The sequence below is a fragment of the Siphateles boraxobius genome, unplaced genomic scaffold, assembly GCF_051911475.1.
Source record: "Siphateles boraxobius isolate OS27281-9 unplaced genomic scaffold, OSU_SipBor_1 9, whole genome shotgun sequence".
Lineage (NCBI taxonomy): Eukaryota > Metazoa > Chordata > Actinopteri > Cypriniformes > Leuciscidae > Siphateles > Siphateles boraxobius.
This window is the reverse complement of record NW_027509219.1, coordinates 29406962-29426123: the sequence shown is the minus strand read 5'-3', so window position 1 is coordinate 29426123 and position 19162 is coordinate 29406962. Positions and strand designations below refer to the sequence as shown.

At 37.1% G+C, this 19162-nt stretch overlaps 2 protein-coding genes across 5 annotated transcripts; both read left to right on the top strand.

Annotated features, from left to right (window-relative positions):
* The first annotated feature begins 56 nt into the window (after positions 1–56).
* cept1a (choline/ethanolamine phosphotransferase 1a) lies at positions 57–10782 on the top strand. 2 transcript variants are annotated; one of them, XM_077224338.1, is made up of 10 exons: positions 57–304; positions 414–520; positions 2778–3193; positions 4761–4908; positions 5468–5609; positions 6086–6170; positions 6453–6584; positions 6867–7025; positions 8028–8153; positions 8948–10782. In XM_077224338.1, exons 3-10 carry the CDS (start codon positions 2843–2845, stop codon positions 9083–9085), a joined length of 1281 nt encoding a protein of 426 aa, XP_077080453.1. In that variant the 5' UTR covers positions 57–304; positions 414–520; positions 2778–2842; the 3' UTR covers positions 9086–10782. The 2 variants fall into 2 exon arrangements, with proteins under 2 accessions (XP_077080453.1, XP_077080454.1); XM_077224339.1 differs by having other exon boundaries at positions 70–304; positions 2808–3193.
* Positions 10783–12020: 1238 nt separating this feature from the next.
* Positions 12021–19069, top strand: dram2a (DNA-damage regulated autophagy modulator 2a). Of its 3 annotated transcripts, XM_077224231.1 has the most exons (9): positions 12021–12210; positions 12306–12475; positions 13477–13544; positions 14645–14787; positions 14878–15055; positions 15151–15224; positions 17101–17193; positions 17343–17454; positions 18924–19064. In XM_077224231.1, the coding sequence occupies exons 2-9, from the start codon at positions 12345–12347 to the stop codon at positions 18932–18934; spliced, it is 810 nt and encodes a 269-aa protein (XP_077080346.1). In that variant the 5' UTR covers positions 12021–12210; positions 12306–12344; the 3' UTR covers positions 18935–19064. The 3 variants fall into 3 exon arrangements, with proteins under 3 accessions (XP_077080346.1, XP_077080347.1, XP_077080345.1); XM_077224232.1 differs by having other exon boundaries at positions 12198–12475; positions 17343–17468; positions 18938–19069; XM_077224230.1 differs by having other exon boundaries at positions 12198–12475.
* The last annotated feature ends 93 nt before the right edge of the window (positions 19070–19162 follow it).

The window sequence follows — 19162 nt, the reverse complement described above, 5'->3', positions numbered from 1 at the left end:
GAACAGATCTGATTAACGTAATTTAAATTATATTTTTCTTTTATTTTGAAATGCCTACTTCCGGAAGGTGTTTTCGTTTCTTTATTGAAGCGTTTTTCACGCCTATGCGTCTCATCCACGCCGTTTGCGCTGCCGTCGGTTAACGATCCTTCACCAAAGCCTCTCCCCCTTCATGCGAACGGTTGCTCGTCTTGGCATTTCCTCATCATTTATCATTTATTTAAGAATTCAACTTTTATCATCACACGGGCATCTCCAGGGTAATGCTGCGAGGAGAGAAGACATCTTCACCACGTAAACAAAGGTAACGTTACTGTTGTTCACAACTTTACGCTGCCTCTAAAAATGTGTTAAATGTAATTACAATTATAAAAATATATCACATTTCTAATATTTCCTGACACGTTTGACAGATCGCCATCAAGTTGACGACGTCACTCATACTGTTATCAAGCTGACGTCATCATCCAGTAGAAGGATTTTAATGGGCCGTTACAGATCTCATAAATATAGTCAACTGGTGAGTACTTCATAAAACATACAAGACAGATCAATGCCACATTGCATGGGTTTGGTTTTATTAGATCCCAATGAATCATTTCTCTTATCTTTCTGTCTTGCCCTTTTTCTTTAGTATCAGGTCTATTTTGGGGTGGCATGTAATGTTGAGTTCAGCCGAATTTTATTAATCACACTGACTCTAAAATGTGTTTACTGTTTAATTATTTATATCACATTTATAACATTGCCTGAAATAAAAATGTATGTAAAATTTGATAGGGAATTTGACTATATAAAAGCAGTAAATTTTGGCAGTTTGCTGGTCTGGTGCATTCAGGTGTGTGTTAATACAATGCCAAGGAGGAAAGACAACAGCAATGATCTTAGAGAAGCAATTGTTGCTGCCCATCAATCTGGGAAGGGTTATAAGACCATTTCTAAACCATTTGAAGTCCATCCTTCTACAGTGAGGATTATTCACAAGTGGAAAACATTCAACACAGTTGACAATCCTCCCAGGAGTGGACTTCCCAGCAAATTCACCCCGAGGTCAATGCTCAGAGAAATCACAAAACACCCAAGAGCTATATCTCAAACTCTACAGGCCTCAATTAACATGTTAAATGTTAAAGTTCATGACAGAGCAATTAGAAAAAGACTTGACAAGTTTGGCATCTTTGAAAGGATTGCCAAGAGAAACCCTCCAATTTCCTTTGGACAGACGAGATTTAGTTTAGTTTTCGCCATATTTGGCGAAAACTAAACGCAGCATATCAGCACAAACACCTCATACCAACTGTCAAGCACTGTAGTGGAGGGGTGATGATTTGAGATTGTTTTGCAGCCACAGGACCTGCTGTGCACCTCGCAGTCATTCTGTCGACCATGAACTCCTCTATATAATGTATATAAATTATTTTTGAGATCCGTTTTAAAGGTCTGGAGTGAGCAGACAGCACTGAGGTTTTGTGTGGGAGTTTGTTTAGGAGCTAAAGTGCTGAATGCCCTACCACCATCAGTAGATAAAAACTGATGAGATTAAACTTAAAAAACTAAAAAAGATTAAACTTAGGTACTGCAAGCAAGTTCTCAGAACTCGATCTCAGAGTATGGGCAGAGACATGAGGGTGTATTAATTCTGAAAATTAAGCAGGTGCTAAACCACAACAAGCCTTGAAAACTAGGACAAGCATTTTAAACTGAAAGTGAAAGATAACAGGGAGCCAATCAGCTGTACAATGAGAGTGATGTGAGCTGTTTTTTTTGTTAAATTTAAGGGCATGAGCAGCTGAGTTTTGAATTAGTTGCAAACAATCAAGGGCTTTAGTGGGGAGGCCGTAAAACAAAGAGTTACAATAGTCCAGACGTGAGATTATAAAAGCATGGACAACAGTTTCAGCATCTCTGAGATTAATCTGATTGATGTATAAATGAAGGATAAACCATAACACTGTCAATATGAATTGAGAAGTCATGTTGGGAGGAGACCATGGATTTAGGGCCTACTAACAGGATTTTTTTTCTTCTTTTTTTTCAGTATTCAGTTTTAAGAAGTTTTGAGCCATTATACTTTGAGATTATATAGCCAAGATGTAATTGAAGGGTGAGGAAAAACAGAATTAGGCTGAGCAGTCAGATATATTTGTGTATCATCAGCATAACTGTGGAACTTAAGACCATGACGCCAGATGATTTGACCCAGAGAAAGCATGTAGATTAAAAATAGAAGTGGACCAAGAACAGATCCTTGATGCACTCCACGGGAAACAGTGAAAGAACAAGATTTGTCTGTTAATGCTAATCAATTGTTGCATGTCTGAAAGATATGAGCTTAGCCACTGGAGAACAGTTCCAGTAATACCGATACTAGTTAGATGAGATAGGAGTACAGAAGGGCAAACCGTATCAAAAGCTGCACTCAGGTCCAAGAGGACCAGAAGGCTGAGGACACCAGTATCAGAGGCGAGGAGTAGTCATTCACTACTCTTAGAAGAGAAGTCTTCGTACTGTGGAGAGGACAAAAGCCAGACTGAAATGGTTCATGCAGATTGTTTTTGTCCTAATGGATATCTCTGTTGTCCCTGAGTAATACATTTAACTATAGATCTTTTTAGATCTTAGTGCACTTGTTCTTTTTTTGGAAATCATTTACTAAATAGCAGTTAACTATTACTCCACCCCACAAAAACATTTGGTTAAATATCAGTTCCTGTTTTCCAGTGATGTCAGAGTTGTTCCATATTAATTTCTTCATGCAAATGGTTGTGTTCCCATAGATCTAATCCCATAAACTCATTGTGGATTAGGCACTCACCACATCCACACAGATCCTCAGAGAAGCATGAGCTCACACAAGAGACCTGTACGGGCTCAGCCCGATTCTGAAACCAGTTCCTCTGTGGCCCGTGACCTGACCGTGGCAGGTGGAGAAGAGTGCTCCGGTTTCCTGACCAAGCTGATGGAGCTTCCCATATCCCGTCTGTCCCGGCAGCAGCTGAAACGGCTGGAGGATCATCAGTACAGCAGTGCGGGACGGTCCCTCATGGAGTCCTTAATGCAGGGATACTGGTGCTGGCTGGTGAGCAAAGTGCCTCTCTGGATGGCTCCGAACCTCATCACTATAGTGGGACTTGCTACCAATATTATCACCACTCTGATACTGGTATACTACTGCCCTACTGCCACCGAACAGGTATGCTTTACTTAAATTATCACTGTTTCAGTATGTTGCATTATTGGTTTAGATGAATCAACTACAAATCACCTCCTAATTAATTTTATTTTCACCTACTAACAGTGGTATAATGCAGACTATCATCATATAGTTCAGTTTAAAGGAGTTTAGCAGAATTTTTAGCAGTTATTTTAATTATTATTAATTATTTTAATATAAGTTTGTCTAATTATTAATATTTAGCAGCATTTGCAGTGGTCACCATTAGGTCTTAGTAATTTTTGTTGATTTTAATATCAGTTATGAATATTTAGTAGGTGTTACAGTAGTCACCAGTAGCTTTTGGGCTTTTTTGTTTTAATATCAGTTTTAGTCTTAATTCTTAATATTTACTAGTGATTGCAGTTGTCATTATCAGGACAGTGTCTTTTTGTTTATTTTAAAGTAGATTTTAATCTAATTATCAATATTTAGTAGCTGTTGCAGTGGTCCCCATTTGTTGTTGTTGTTCAGTCTACTAATGAATATTAAGTAGCTTTTATTGTAGTCAGCTTAAGAATGTGGACTTTTTCAATTTATTTCAACCGGTTTTATTTTAATTATAAGTATTGAACAACACGCTAATATTACATTATTGCATTAGGAAATGTTTTTTGTAATATAGTTTTTAGTCTAATAATTATGAATATTGAATAATTATTGCTGTGGTCATCATTAGGATATTGTCTTTTTGTTGATTTTAATATCAGTTCAGTCCACTTATGAATATTTAGAAGCTATTGTTGTAGTCACCATAAGAATATGGTATTTTTAGTTTGTTTAGATCGATTTTAATCGACTATGATTTAGTGGCTATTTCAGTGGTTACCATTAGGACATGACCATTTTGATGATTTATAATCAGTTTTACTTAATTATGAATATTTAACTTCTGTTACAGTGGTCACCATTAGAACACTGTCTTTCTTTTTTGTCCTTCTATGTCAGTTTTAGTTTCATTATACATTTTTAATTGTTTTAGGGGTCACAATTAGGACATGAAACTTTTGTTAGGTCAGTTTACTCAGTTTAATTCCACGTATGAATATTTAATAGCTATTGAAATAGCCACTAATAGGATGTGGTCTTTTAATATCAGTTCTAATGTAATTATGAATATGAAGTAGTGATTGCAATAAAGTCTTGGCTTTACATCTTTCCCTGCCTCACATGTAGTGTATGAAGGCCATAATTTATTATATTCTGAGCTCTACTGAGGAGATAATTGCTGTGGTCTTTTTAATCAGCGTGATAAGATACTGTGTATTGTCAGACTGGAACAGTCTCTGATTATCAGATATAACGGTCTTATGAGTCCTGCTGCTATGGAAAACAACCACATTGCTAAAGTCTGCAATACGACACACTCTCTCCTCTCTCCATGTACCATTCGAATTTATTAGGGATAAAAGAGCAACTTAATGTCCACCTTTGTGGCTTATAGAATGAAGTTGAATGTTGGTCATTGGCTCACAAAATCTGTGAAAAGCATCCAAGTCGACAGCAATTTAAGCCCGTTTTATTTAAATTTGTCTGTCTTTTTCAGGCACCAACGTGGGCATATTTAGCCTGTGCTTTGGGTCTGTTCATCTACCAATCGCTGGATGCCATAGATGGGAAGCAGGCACGACGGACCAATAGCAGCACGCCACTCGGCGAGCTGTTTGACCACGGCTGTGACTCCCTTTCTACAGGTCGGCTCACGTTTGTGTATCCAAATACAGTCGGCTACTATTATAATAAATTTCTTTGCATTACTAAAATAACATCTTAATTTAAAAAAAAAAAAAACTTTGCTAATTCTTTTACATCAGATATTTCTATTAGATCCAGTTCAATTCACATTTATTTGAATAGCGCTTTTCACATATCACATTACATATCGTCTCAAAGCAGCTTTACAGAAAATGCATGTTTCTACATTACAAATAAGAGTAATCTGTTATCAGAGGTGACCGTTTCAATGTAATGTCCATATGACAGAAAGGTACAGTTCTAAGATTATACAAATCATGGCGTTAGCTAATATTATGTATTAATTTAAGCAGAAACAGTGAGTATGTTAAGGCAATGATTCCATGGATCTGATCTACACTGCTTTGTTTTGTACAATGTACAATCTGTTATACAATGTTAAAGTAAGTTTTTGGTCATATTTTTGGGTAAGATTTCTGTGCATCCCTAAATAGATGACCATATGTACATGTCTTACTGGAGCCTGTATTATTTTTTTCTGTCTTTCTCTAAATGCAGTGTTTGTGATCCTGGGCACATGTATAGCAGTTCAGATGGGTACTCACCCTGACTGGATGTTTTTCTGTTGTTTTGTGGGCATGTTCATGTTTTATTGTGCCCACTGGCAGACGTATGTTTCTGGAACACTGCGCTTTGGCATGTGAGTGAAAACTCGCCTTTTAATCATAATAGCTCCTGTACTTTACTTTCAGTCCACAAAGATTTAGATTAGGGGACACTATTCACTGTTACCTAGTTGCTTATAAGCATGCATTTTACTAGAATATTGGCTGTTTATTTGTACTTGTAAAGCACATAATATGCCTTTTTCTGCATGATCATATTCTACACCCCTTAATCCTACCCCATACCTAAACTACAACAACTTACTATCAATAAGCAGTAATTAGGAGTTTATTGAGGGGAAAACTCCTAGTTAATAGTGAAAATGTGTTCCCTAATCTAAAGTGTTACCCAAATATTATATTTGAATGGTCTGGTCTACTCATGGGAAACCGTCAGTTTTCAGACTGCTGTTGTACTGTTATTTAAAGCACTACAGATAGAAAGAATGAGATTAAAACATAACTAACTTTCTTTCTTCTTTTAATCTCTCTTTGCTCTCTGCTTGTGCAGAATTGATGTGACTGAAGTACAAATCTTCATTATAATCATGTACTTACTGGCTGCCATTGGAGGAACTGCTTTGTGGCAATCTGTGGTAATTTAATTCTTTCACATTTTTGTCAGTTGATTAAAGCATATGCTCAAGGACAAATGTGCTTAATCTATATATCATGATCAGGAGATCTCTAGCATGCTGCATGTGTTGAGATGCAGAATCCCCTACATTTTAAACATTTATGGCCCGGTCACACCAAGAATGATAGACTATAGTGTCCACGCCAGCGGATGATATCATTCTGTTTATTAGCACATGCTGAAGTATATGCTGCTATATATAATGAAACAGGACATCAAAGATTTGTTTTTAATCTTTCAGATCCCTGTGATGAATATCCAGGCTAAAATAATACCAGCCCTTTTCACTCTTCTGGGTGCCATTTTCTCCTGCACAAACTACTTCCGGGTTATTTTCACTGGTGGAATGGGCAAAAATGGATCAACTATTGCGGTAAGTTAAAGCTAAAGTGTGTGGAAAAAAATGCAAAAATGACATGTCTTTTAATAATTTTCTGTTATTTAATTAAATTTTAATTCTTTTTAATTCTACAAGTAACCTGTTTTTATTTAATTAACATTTGATAATTATTAATTTTTTGAAATGGTATATATCAGGCATTTGCATTGTTTCTTATAAATGCATGAGTTGCACTAAATAAAAAATAAAAAAGATGCTTGTTACTCTATGAAGTCTAAATTAGTGGCACAACCTTTTTTCTTTTTTTTTTATTAGGGAACAAGCGTTTTGTCTCCATCCTTCCATATTGGAGTGGTCATCACACTTGCTCTAATGATCTATAAGAAGTCATCGGTGCAGCTCTTTGAGAGACATCCCTGTCTATACATCTTAGCTTTTGGGTTTGTCTCGGCCAAAATCACCAACAGACTGGTGGTAAGTTTATGGCATCAGTATACTGTATTTATTTCAGCTTCACTAAATAAGTACTATAATAAATTGCTCCTTACACATGAATACTACTGGCAGATCATTGATATACCTCTACCCAGGGCTCGACATTAACACCCGCCAAATGCTGGTTTATTACAGCAGTGGTGTGTACGCAGTCACTCCAACTAGCCCCTTTGGCGGGTTGAATTTGATATGTAATATAGAAATGTTTTATTTGTAGTCTTTTAAAAAGGCAACATTAACAATAAACAAAGTGCAATGTACTGTTGTCAAAAATATCAATACTGAAATATCTGAAACCCTTCCAATACTAATTTTCCACTGAATAGATACACAATGGCAGATGCGTTTTCTCGCGCTCTCATCTCTCAGATGACACACAAACCCGCCTCCACTTAGTCACTCGTTTCTAAGATTTCATTTGTTCCAGCTTAAACAGTCAAACGCACACAATGCCATAATGTCTAAATGCCATTCTTGGCAAGTATTCATGTAAACACAGTCATTTATATATTTAAGTGAACGTAAACAGTTGAGAAAGAAAACGCATGCGTAACCGTATAATGGATCCTTGTGTCAGGTCTTAAACTGACAGCAGCCTAATATCCTTGCTGCCAAATTATGAGATAATATTAAAAATATCTATATGGCCATTTTTCCCCATTGTATCGATGCTAAAATTGTGGCTTGTAACTTTGGAAAACCACTAGCCACACTGGCTGGTGAGCAAAAAAGTTAATGTCAGGCCCTGCCTCTTCCTGAACTTTTGGACTTAGCTTGCTTTTTATAAATGGTAGGAAGAATTATGCCTTGAGCTGCACGCAAGCATAAAATTGCTGTTAGTAAGATTTTCTGCACATTTTTAGCATAAATAATTGACATTGTTGTCTGTAGTTCATATCTTTTAAATATCTGTCAGCCTCGAGCTGCATTAGTATCAGTTAATGTAAATGTCACTAAAATCACATCTGGTTTGTTTTCCAGGTTGCTCATATGACAAAAAGTGAAATGCCGCGTAATGACCTGGCCTTCACCGGACCAGCGCTGCTGTTTCTGAATCAGTACTTCAACAGTTTCATTAATGAGTACTGTCTTCTGTGGGTCGCTCTGGTACGTCCAGGATCTGTCTGAAAACATTGATTCTCCTTGCTCTTTTGAAATAAAGAGCTCAGTGTAGTATGCAGACATACTTTAATTTTCATATCGCAAAGCGACTTCCATGGTCTCCTGAGACTGGTTATTGAAACTAAGTTGGAAAACAAGGTCATTCAGATACCATCAATTAAAATCAGATTTTAAAAAAAAAAACATGAAATTTAATTTGACACTATTTACTTTCTTAATAAATGTCTCCCGGATGACATAATTAAATAACTTTACACAAAACATTGATTTGAGTTTAAATATTTTATTAGCTCACCAAACGCAAAACTTCCACCTCTCATTGAACATCCTGTTCCACCTAGGAATATGTCTGAATACTGAAGCAAAAATTTGAGTGCCCCTATTATGCTTTTTCAGATATTGCCTTTCATGTAGTGTTAAATATAGCTGTTTGTGAATCTAAAGGGTCTGCAAAATTTCTAAGATCAAAGTGCATGACAAATGGAGTTATTGTCTCCAGAAGAAAGATCTGATTCTGATCTGCCTGAAACGAGTCTTAAGGAAATCTGGTCTCACTTCCTGTTACATATGTATGTAACAATGTATTAAATTTGCATAATGCCAGCCCATGGTCTTCATTGGCTCCCCGCATATAATGTCTACTTTGACCCGCCCCCAAACACTGTAGTTGTAGCTGAGCCTGGTAGATCATGGCTCTTTAACTTTAGGAAGCGAAGTTTTTCATCTTGCAGTATCAAAATGCATTTGCCATGCTTGAACGTTTTCCTTTTTGTTCGTAGGTGCTGTCAGCGTTTGATCTGGTGCGGTACTGCGTGAGTGTCTGTAACCAGATCGCCACACACTTAAACATCCGTGTCTTCAGCATCCAGCCTCCATCTCCATCCAGAGTTCAGGCAGACAGCAAAAATCACCATTAACCCCTGCTCCTCAAACACCTCCAGTAGGTCACGCACTTCAGTGAATGTAAAACACAACTCACAGAGACCGAGCCCAAATGGCTGCAGTTACAAACTTTGTTCTCATAATAAAGAGAGCATTTTTGAAGGCTGAAAGGGAATGTTAAAAGAATAGGCATCCAACGGTTATAACACCATTCAGTTTTCAGTATTGCAATGTTAGATGACCAGTTTTGTTTTGCCATAGTTAGTTTGTAAGTCGAAGAATAGAAGATCTGCCACAGAGGCCACAACTATGAATGTCCAAAGTTGTTATATATTTTAATGTTTGTTTGTTTTTGGTTTTGGTTTTTTTGCCCAGCAGTGTATAATTTATTATGTTTACGACCAACGATACATCTGAATGTAATTATGTAATAATTACAGAATGCCATAGGTATTAATTGTGAAATTTGTGGCCATTCACTTCTAAATGAAATTTGAACCAATTTAAACTTACACACCAGTACACATCACTGTTGCCAATACAAAGCTGTGCTGATGTCTGAGAGGAGCAGAGAGCTTTCAGAGAGGTAAGAGTAACATTAACATGAAAAACAAGCCACAGGTGTTTCCATCAATATTGCAGAAACATCAAGATTTTCACATAATGCTAATTCAGCGTCTCTGATGTCATTCGGTTAACTCATTTATACAGTATGTATAGATACAGTTTTTCTTTCTATGCATGTTTCTTTGTGTTTGTTGTGTTTTGGAGGGAATTATTATTACTTGGGTATGCCCATGTCACTAAATAATAAAAACTGTATTAGAAACAGTATTTTGATAGTGCCATATTTTCCTAATAATAACTGGGGCCAAGAAAGACATCTAGAATGGTTATGAGCTACACTGTACATATGTGAGCCTTTAATAATAGATTATTAAAACCTAATAATCATGTTTGTGGTCTAAATACTTTAGTTAATGTGATAACCTGTGCTAAATTATTTTTGTGCCTTTTATTTGTCACTGTCGTTATACTCCTATGCACAGTAAAAGTTGGACTCAGCGATTTTTATATTTTTTTAGCCTCGTGTAAATCGCATTTTGTTTGTAAGTAAATTATGTTCACAGCATCCAACTCAACAAAGATGCAATTTCATATTCCTGCTTGTTTCATTGAGTTCTTATAGCTAAATCAGTAATTATATATATATTTTTTTTACCTTCATTCCAATTTGTTTCAGCGGAAACTGGATTTTTGAGACCTTTATTTTGCAAAGCAATGGAGGTAAACCCTGCAGTTCTGTATCGGATGCTTCCAAGGGCAGAATATGAACAGAGTGGCCAAGCTCAATGTAAATTTCTCAAAGCGCGTTATTGTTTTGCATCTACCTCTGAGCAGTTGCTTGTACATGTTATTTTAGTTTATCGGTACGAGTCTTTGATTGAAAATGTTTTAATCCTGTTGTGAATCTTATGTCAGTGGGTTTCTGTGTATTTGTGCTTCTCCCTTTTTTAAGCATCATCCGTTCACCGGGGCCGCGCTGAGGTCAACCAAAGTTGCAAGACACATAGTTGAAGAAATTGATGTCTGTCGCTGCAACTGCATTTGCATATTTGTATTAATTTGTACTTTGACCAGGATTTTGTTGTTTTGTTGATTTACTGCAAAATACCTTTCTTTTCAATAGATTAATGGTCATGAAATAAAGAGTGTTATTTATGTTAGCAGATTTCTTGATCACTGCCTCAGTTTGTTTTAGTATAATTTTTATACTAGCAAAAACATGCCATGGTTTTTGTACTATAGTAGTACTGTGGTATTCTTTGAAGTACCTTGAAATGCAATGCAAATGTTTTTTGAGCATCACAGTGTGAAAATAAATGGTAAAACATTAAAATCACGTGAATATAAAAACAGCTAGTGGGAAGTATGTCTTCTGTGAGGGCTGTAGTGATATGGCAAGTAACATAGCAAGATTGTAATGTGCGTAGTGCAGATTTAAGGCTCGTTAACGCCAACGACGATAACTATAACCGTAACCATAAAGACATAGTTTTAAAAGTGGTTCTAAATATAAAATAATATCAGAGTTCACACCACAACTACAACAGTAACGGCACAGAGAAACGGTATGGCTGGAATCACTTTTAGAAAGATTTCTTTTCCAAATGAGTGATGAACGTTAAAAACATTAACAACCAATCAGAATCCGTCCTGGATTCAGCGAGCATTTAAAGAGGCAGACGACATATCCGTAGCGCGCGCTTATAGAACGATACCGTCTGCTGGTGTCAACGCTAGTCGTCGTTATAGCTATCTTTATAGTTGTCGTTATTTGTGTGAACGGGCCTTTATTCTAAATAACCAGTTAATATTCTCTTTATTAAGTCATGCATGTATTTGGAATTTCATAACCACTTGGGAATTTTAAAACTCCCAACTGTGTATTCGCCTACTCTGCTTTTTGTAAATGAACAGTGTTTATCTTTCAGCTAGTCATTCAGTATTTCACAAATGAATCTTCTGCATTGTGGATCAGTTATTGCCCCTAACCAGCCTATAGTGTTCTGTGAGGCCTTTCTCACCACAGTGGCTCTTTCCAAGTGGAAGACTTTTTAATACAAAATAAAATCCCTGCACTACAATACTATAAAACTGTTTATAAAATAACCTTCAACAAAACTTAAATTATTTTTTACTGTATTTTTCATCAAATAGATTAAGCAGAGACTTCTTTCACAAATATTAAATTTGTTTAATTATTCCAAACTTAAGACCGTCCTACATGTGCTATATTCAGTGTGGTTTACATACTGGCCTGCAGAGGTGACCGTGTGCAGAGGAAACAGTTAGTCTGTGTCAGTGTTCATTTCTCTGAGTGCAGAAAGTGAAATCACGCTGAATGAGTGTCAGCTGACTTTGGTCACAGGACTTTAGGGAGAGCATCTCACAAAAACACACCCGATCAGTGCAAGACTTCAGATTCCACAGGCACTAACCCACATGTTTCTTCTTTATGTTTCTGTTTTTGTGCACAATAATTTCTGTGTAATTCAGCTTCATCAGATGATGTTCATCTCCTTTTCATTTGGTAATGCTGAGCCTCAGTCGACCTGCCGTCCCCTGATTTCTTGTGTTTGTGTATCCTGTCCTCAATGTGTGTAACTTTCTCTGTTTATCTGTTGGGTTGATTTGATCTTTAAGCTCCATGTTTCATGTGTTAGTGATTCTTCTTCATGTTGGTGACCTCAGTAAGTGAATTTCCTCTGACCGGCCCTATGTGAGGGCAGTATGTGGTGGTTTCAGCGGGGGCTTTGTGCTCTACCGGTGGCTCTGGTTACCTGGTCATCTTCTACGTTCCTCATCTCTTATGCCACAGCGGTCGTGTTGGGCCATGCTGACTTGCTCTTTCCATACATTAGGTAAGATCCTGAAAGATTACTTCTTTTTCAGTTTTATTTGTACCAGATGTCTATGAGGAGTCATTCGTCATTTTAAGGGATAGTTCACTAAAAAAAGAAAATGATGTAATCATTGACTTTCTTCTGCTGATATTTTGAAGAATGTCAGTAACCAAACAGTCAATAGTGTTGACTTCCATAATATGGGGAAAAAATCTATGGAAGTCAATGGCTACCGTAAACTGTCTGGTTGTCAACATTCTTCAAAATATCTTCTTTTGTGTACAGCAGAAGAAATAAATTCATAGATGTTTGGAACAACTGGAGGGTCAGTAAATGACTGACAAAAATGTACATTGGCTGAACTGTCCCTTTAAGATTTAAAAATGGTCAGTGAGAAACATTTTAATGGAGAGCAACCTTATTGAATGAATTAGGGTTGTCAAGTATCTGTACTTCAGTACCAAGTCTATACGAAAATGTTACAATTACAGCCTTTTAATGTATTATTTACTAATTTCATTTAGTTAATATACATTATTTTCAAGTTGTTAAATGTTTTAAAAAGATTATTAAAACAAAACAGTTACATTTGTTTTTTCTACAAAAAAAATATGGACAAACCCAATCCTTGATTGCAAGGTTTTAACTATATTTTTTAACCCAACGGTTGGGTTTGTACTTATTTACAACCTAGCATTTTTTTAAAAGAAAAATTAGTACCAAAAAAGAAACCCATGAAATGTGGCTGGTATTAGTACTTACTACTGAAATGTTGGTAACGTGACAATCCTAGAATGAATACCTGGAATGTATAGAGTGAAAAACTTTGCATTTTATAGTATTGGGTGTATTCACTATTACTATATACTATATAGTATAGTATTCACTTTTAAGAGTTTGATGGCTGTACATCAGAAACATTCTGTGAAACCACCTTTTCCTTTCAGATTTAGTTGACTGATTCAAAATCTGTTTTTATTTCCATCTGTCATACTTTGCATTTCTCACTTTGCTTGTAGTGACACAGGCACTGAGGTTCCTGAACGCTGTGTGTTTGGCTTTATGCTGTCAATCTCAGCTTTCTTAGGTAATGCCGTGATTCTTTCTACTAGAGTTCTGAATTTTTGCTTCAAAATGCTACCAAAGGGTTTTAGTTCAATAATGATAACTTGTTTTTGTTTTAGTTTTTACCTTTTGAAATAACTTTCAATAGTGTTCCTATAGTTGAAGTGTTGTTGTTTGCAGCGCAATATGTGACCAGAAGGGTAAAAATGATGGTTAGTTTTGTCGTTTACTGGTTAGATTAACTTTCTGCCTGCTTTTAATCAGACACAGAGATAAAGTAGTGCGTAAGATTACATTTATTTTAATGAATGAATTATATTTATTTGAAATCATTGAATCATTATTACTTAAAAACCAAAACCCCATCGTCACTGAGAAATATAATGTAGCGATACAGTAGCAAAGCTATTTTGTTACACTTTATTTTGATGGTCCACTTTAGACATTCTACTAACTAGAACTTGTCAAATAACTCTCATTATAGTATGTGTATGTGAACAGTGATTAAACTACCTGTGCATTAAACGGTTTTATTGCACATCTTCCAGTCAATCAGCATCGAGTATTCAGACAGACCATGGAATAAATAACTTTTAATATATCTTTATGCATTTTATTTTATGTTTTAGTATAGTACAGTCCAATGAGTATAGGCTATAAGAGAGAGCAGGGATAATTGTAATATTTTTAGGTTATTACTAATTTATTCAGAAAATGATCCACCTAAAACTTTGAAATGTTGCCTCAAACATCTTTGACATATTAACGATTATAACTTAATGGAGTCGGATAAAAATAAACTAGAATTTATTAAGGGAGATGTATTCATTGCACCCATGCTTTGTAAATGAAAAATCTCAACAAAATGATTACAAAATTAAATGTTTTGTTTAAAAATGGAGACAAAATGATTAGTATTACAACTTTTTTGTAATACTCCAACCAAATCAGGCCACATAAAACATACAGTATGTAACTTCTAAAGGGGAGATAACTTGAGAATTATGTATGTTTGATTTATTTTAGTCAAAAACTAAAAAAACAAAGATATTTTAAAAAAAAATGTCAGTGTGGATATTTTGGGAGGATGTAGAGAACTCTCTCCCATTTGTTTGTTTGCAGGATTGGGCACCATGTATGTACGATATAAACAAGTTCAGGCTTTAATTTCGGCCTCCGAGTCGGGTTTACAGCTGCTGAACTTCACAGGTCTCCGTATGGGCATCTTCAGCACTGTAGGGATGTGTGTTGTGGCCAACTTCCAGGTGAAACCCACACTTTTGATTCTATGATCTGTTTGTTTAATATTTTTTTCTCTGAAATTTTCAGTGTAATGTTTTTTTTTATTCTTTCAGAAAACAGATATGATATCCATCCACCTTTTCGGGGCGGGGTTGACCTTCGGCCCTGGGACATTGTATATCCTGGTTCAGACCGGCATGTCATACCGCATGCAGCCGCGTTTCCATGGCAGAAAAATTCTATGGGCACGCATGGCTGTGGGAATGTGGACGCTCATTAGCATAATTACACGTATCCTTTTCCTCAATATATGATTTTCTATATTTATTATTAGCCAGTTGTGCCAGTACTTATACCTGTTCTGCTTCTTTGACTAAATCTGTCAGTTTTCATATCCTCTGTAATAATGTATGATGACCTGCCTGGTGTGGATGTCACTAATAAGTTACACTGGGAGAGAGTAAGACAAATGATGTGCTTTACTTTTAATATTTCAAATATAATTCCCCTATCACAATAAAACACAAATTGTATGAGGCATAAAACAATTTTTGTTTGGTTCCGGTTTCCGACTGACCCTGTCAATTTATGTGCGACCCAAATTTATTTTATGAGCTTGGGGAAGAAATAATACAAATTAAATAAATACACAAATCAAAAACTTTGAGGCGAACTATACTTTATGTTTTTGTACAGCACCGTATTTGTATAGCCTGTTGTCCTCCAGCAATGCTAACAAACGAGGCAGCCACGGGCGTTCACACATCTTTGTTGTCATGTAGATGCTCTGCTGCGCTCGTGACAGGGCGCATGAACTGAACGAGATAGAGCCCCGGTCGCGCGCACGCACTCTCTCTGCGGAGCCAGGCGAAATAGGCTTCACTTCACCATCTCAAAACTAAGCACTGTGTTGCTCTCTCTCCCTCGCAAATATTAATGAAAATAAATCGACACGATGGCAAGGTCGGAAGACTAAAGTTTAATGTGGAGCATTCGGAGATTTATTTTTTCGGGAATTACTGCTGGGTGGGAATTGTGCTAAAATACGTTGCCTTAACTTCTCTGAAAAACGTTCCACACATTCAGCTGACATATAAACCACACTTTAAATAAACGAAAAAACTATCCAGTGATGAAATGTTTTCTGTGATGACACAAATCTTGTGGGATGTCCTAACACAACGCGCACACGTCCGATAATGACACGTCTAATTCGCGAACTAATGACTCATTTGAACCGATTCGTTTTAATCAATGGTTAAAACAACTGATCTTTCCAACACTGAACTCACGAGAAGTCTGAATCGGTGTATAACTAATCGGTAACACTTTACAATGAGGCAACCCCGTTTGACCCCGCGCACACATTTAAAATCAGCGTGTGTGTGTAACATGCTGGGACACACAAGGTGGTAGAGTACATGTACATATAGGCTATGTTATGAAAAAATAGAATAGCTTATCAATCGCTACTGTAAATAAATTTTTTTAAAAAATAATAATTTCCTTCCTATCCCTTGCTGCCACTGAAAAAAAAAGTCCCTACCGACCCATGACCTCATCTGACAACCAACCGGAACCAAACTTTTTTTTTTTTTACGCCTGATGACGCTTCAGAGCGGTGTCTTCGAAATCCTGGTGAGAAATATAATAATAAATGCATCTCTAGCACAGTGAAGAATAGAGGAAGAGGAGTCATTGTGTGGGAGCCTTTTTAGCTGCTGGTATTGGTGAGCTACTTCACTGTGAAGTTATTTAATGCTTTGGAGTACAGGAGAATATTGTAGAATGGCTTGCTTCCAAGAAATGAAAAGTTATCTAAAGAGGAATGATCAGATGTTATTTTTCAACAAAACAGTGCTCCTGCCCAAATTGCAAAGACAACCAAGAAGTGGCTTGAGAACAAGCCCATCAGACTCATGTTTTGGCCTGGTTAGAGTCTAGACTTGAACCGTATAGTGAATATTTGGTCGCTCACATTAAACTCAAAAGAACTGGGTCGGGAGACATTTTTCAACTACTCATGAACTGTCTATTTGAAGGCGTTAAAATTGGAACAACACTGTTGAACAACTTCCTGTTCAAAGCTGTCTGCAAGTTTACCCACACAGCTTAAACAGGAAGAAAAGGGGAAGGCTACTCCATGCCAAGTTCATTTATCTACAGTAAGCCTACAGTATTTGGGCAATTCTTGTTCATTTCCTGATCAGTGATTAAAATGGTTAGTACCATTAAAAGACCACTAAATATTTTGCAATATTTTTTCTTCAGGAGTGTATAAAACTGCAACTCTGCAGCATTGCTAATGTATATTGGTAAACTGTACTGTATTTTAGGGTTTTATACCGCACCAGGTCAGTGCTTCAGCAGAGTGGTCTCTGGCATTCTCCTTCATCTGCTTTTTCTTCACGTACATGCGTGATTTCCAGGTATGATCACCAGTTCATAAGTCTTTTTATGTCATTTGTGAAGTCATCTTCTCATACAATTTAAACACATACACACAAATTCTGTATATTTTTGTCTATATATAATCGTAGTTTAGCATAAAGTTTGAACAAACTGTGTTTTTGACCAGAAAATCACTCTGAGGGTTCAGCCTGTACTTCAGAGTAACCATCTCTACGATTATCCTCACTATGAAGAGCGAGAGCATGTGCATCATGAAGAACGCTCTCCTCTACTGGCTGGTACCATTTAAAGGGTAACTAAACACTAAGACAACTTTTTTTAGTTAATGATCTGTAAGAATGGAGCTTCATAAATGCTGTTCATTGATTCCAGTAAATTTTTTGACATTTGGGTTTAAAGTGTTCTAATTCTACAATATAAGGTTTAAAAACGTCTGAGTGCTGCCCTCTTCAGGTTGAACGGTGGCTACTGCAGTTTAAATTTCCTATTGGTGGTTGCGGTGGTTCGTGACGCAGCGGTTGTTGGTGACGTAGGCAGGTTCCATACAAAGAGATGCATCTCAGGTGCACGCCCCCCTCCGCTGGGCTCTGCCCACTTTTCCAGCATTTTTCAAATATTGCCAGTGGGTGGAGTCAGGCTCTGACCAGGAGTTTAGTTACCCTTTAAAGGAGAACTCCGGGCAATTTTTAAGTTAATCTTGATCATTAGAGCTTTGTGAGTACTGACTATAGAAAAAAAAAAACGAACCGGATTGGTGATTGCTACGCGGAGCTGCGACCGTGAATGCCCAGAGCTCCCACCCAGCTAAAACGGCAGCTATGGGGGCATGGACATAAAGAGCATTTTTGAGCCTATTAACAGACACAAAATGCAATTAAAATGTCTGTCCAACATGAACAGGGACCCTACATGTGAACAAGATGCGTTTAGCAACTTAGCCATTGTTTCAACTCACCTAAATAGTCTTTTAGACGGCAAGCTGTAGTCTCGCGCTGCAGTCCCGTGCTGTAGCCGGAAAAGGTCAACAATGTCCAGGTGGGAGGAGCGTTGATCATGTGCGACGAGTCTTCGTACATGGAATGGCATTTTTCTTCAAACGGCCCCGCTGTGTTGAGTGTGTGTAGTCATCCTTGTCAAAGTGTTCACTGCAAATGCGGTAATCTTTAGCGCGTAGTACTTCTACGGGAGTTTGGACATCAAGTTGAAGTACAACTAGCCACAACTGCAGAATCTCGAGGTCATGGAAAGGAAGACGATGAAAATTTAAGCTCTTATATTTTCGCATTCGGTTGCCACAATTCGGAAAGGCACAAACACGAACCATTTCTTCTTCACTTGTAAGCAACTCTGATCATAACTCGTCGCACATGATCAACGCTCCTCCCACCTGGATATTGTTTACCTTTTCCGGCTACAGCACGGGACTGCAGCGCGAGACTACAGCTTGCCGTCTAAAAGACTATTTAGGTGAGTTGAAACAATGGCTAAGTTGCTAAACGCATCTTGTTCACATGTAGGGTCCCTGTTCATGTTGGACAGACATTTTAATTGCATTTTGTGTCTGTTAAGAGGCTCAAAAACGCTCTTTATGTCCATGCCCCCATAGCTGCCGTTTTAGCTGAGTGGGAGCTCTGGGCATTCGCGGTCGCAGCTCCGCGTAGCAAGCACCAATCCGGTTCGTTTTTTTTTCAATAGTCAGTACTCACAAAGGTCTAACGATCAAGATTAACTTAAAAATTGCCCGGAGTTCTCCTTTAACAGACACTCTGCCACCTTGCGTCTGACATCGAACACTGCAGCCCACATTCAGTGGAGGTCTTCTTCACAAATCTGAATATTCCCAGAGAAACGTTGCATGTTCACAAGAAGCTTCTATAATGTTACATTTTCTTGCCATGCTTTTATGTAATATTTTGAAAATATCAAGGGGACTTTTTCCATGTATAAATATTTGACAAGTTTTATCAGCATAGTTACATCACAAAT

What these genes read in the sequence shown, in the direction of transcription:
- dram2a (XM_077224232.1), top strand. Translation starts at nt 12,345, where the DNA reads ATGTGGTGGTTTCAGCGGGGGCTTTGTGCTCTACCGGTGGCTCTGGTT. An exon ending in GCTCATTAGCATAATTACAC is followed by an intron (nt 15,056 to 15,150) that starts GTATCCTTTTCC and finishes TAAATCTGTCAG; the next exon opens with TTTTCATATCCTCTGTAATA. An exon ending in ATAAGTTACACTGGGAGAGA is followed by an intron (nt 15,225 to 17,100) that starts GTAAGACAAATG and finishes ACTGTATTTTAG; the next exon opens with GGTTTTATACCGCACCAGGT.
- cept1a (XM_077224338.1), top strand. Translation starts at nt 2,843, where the DNA reads ATGAGCTCACACAAGAGACCTGTACGGGCTCAGCCCGATTCTGAAACC. An exon ending in CTGTGACTCCCTTTCTACAG is followed by an intron (nt 4,909 to 5,467) that starts GTCGGCTCACGT and finishes CTCTAAATGCAG; the next exon opens with TGTTTGTGATCCTGGGCACA. An exon ending in AAATCACCAACAGACTGGTG is followed by an intron (nt 7,026 to 8,027) that starts GTAAGTTTATGG and finishes TTTGTTTTCCAG; the next exon opens with GTTGCTCATATGACAAAAAG.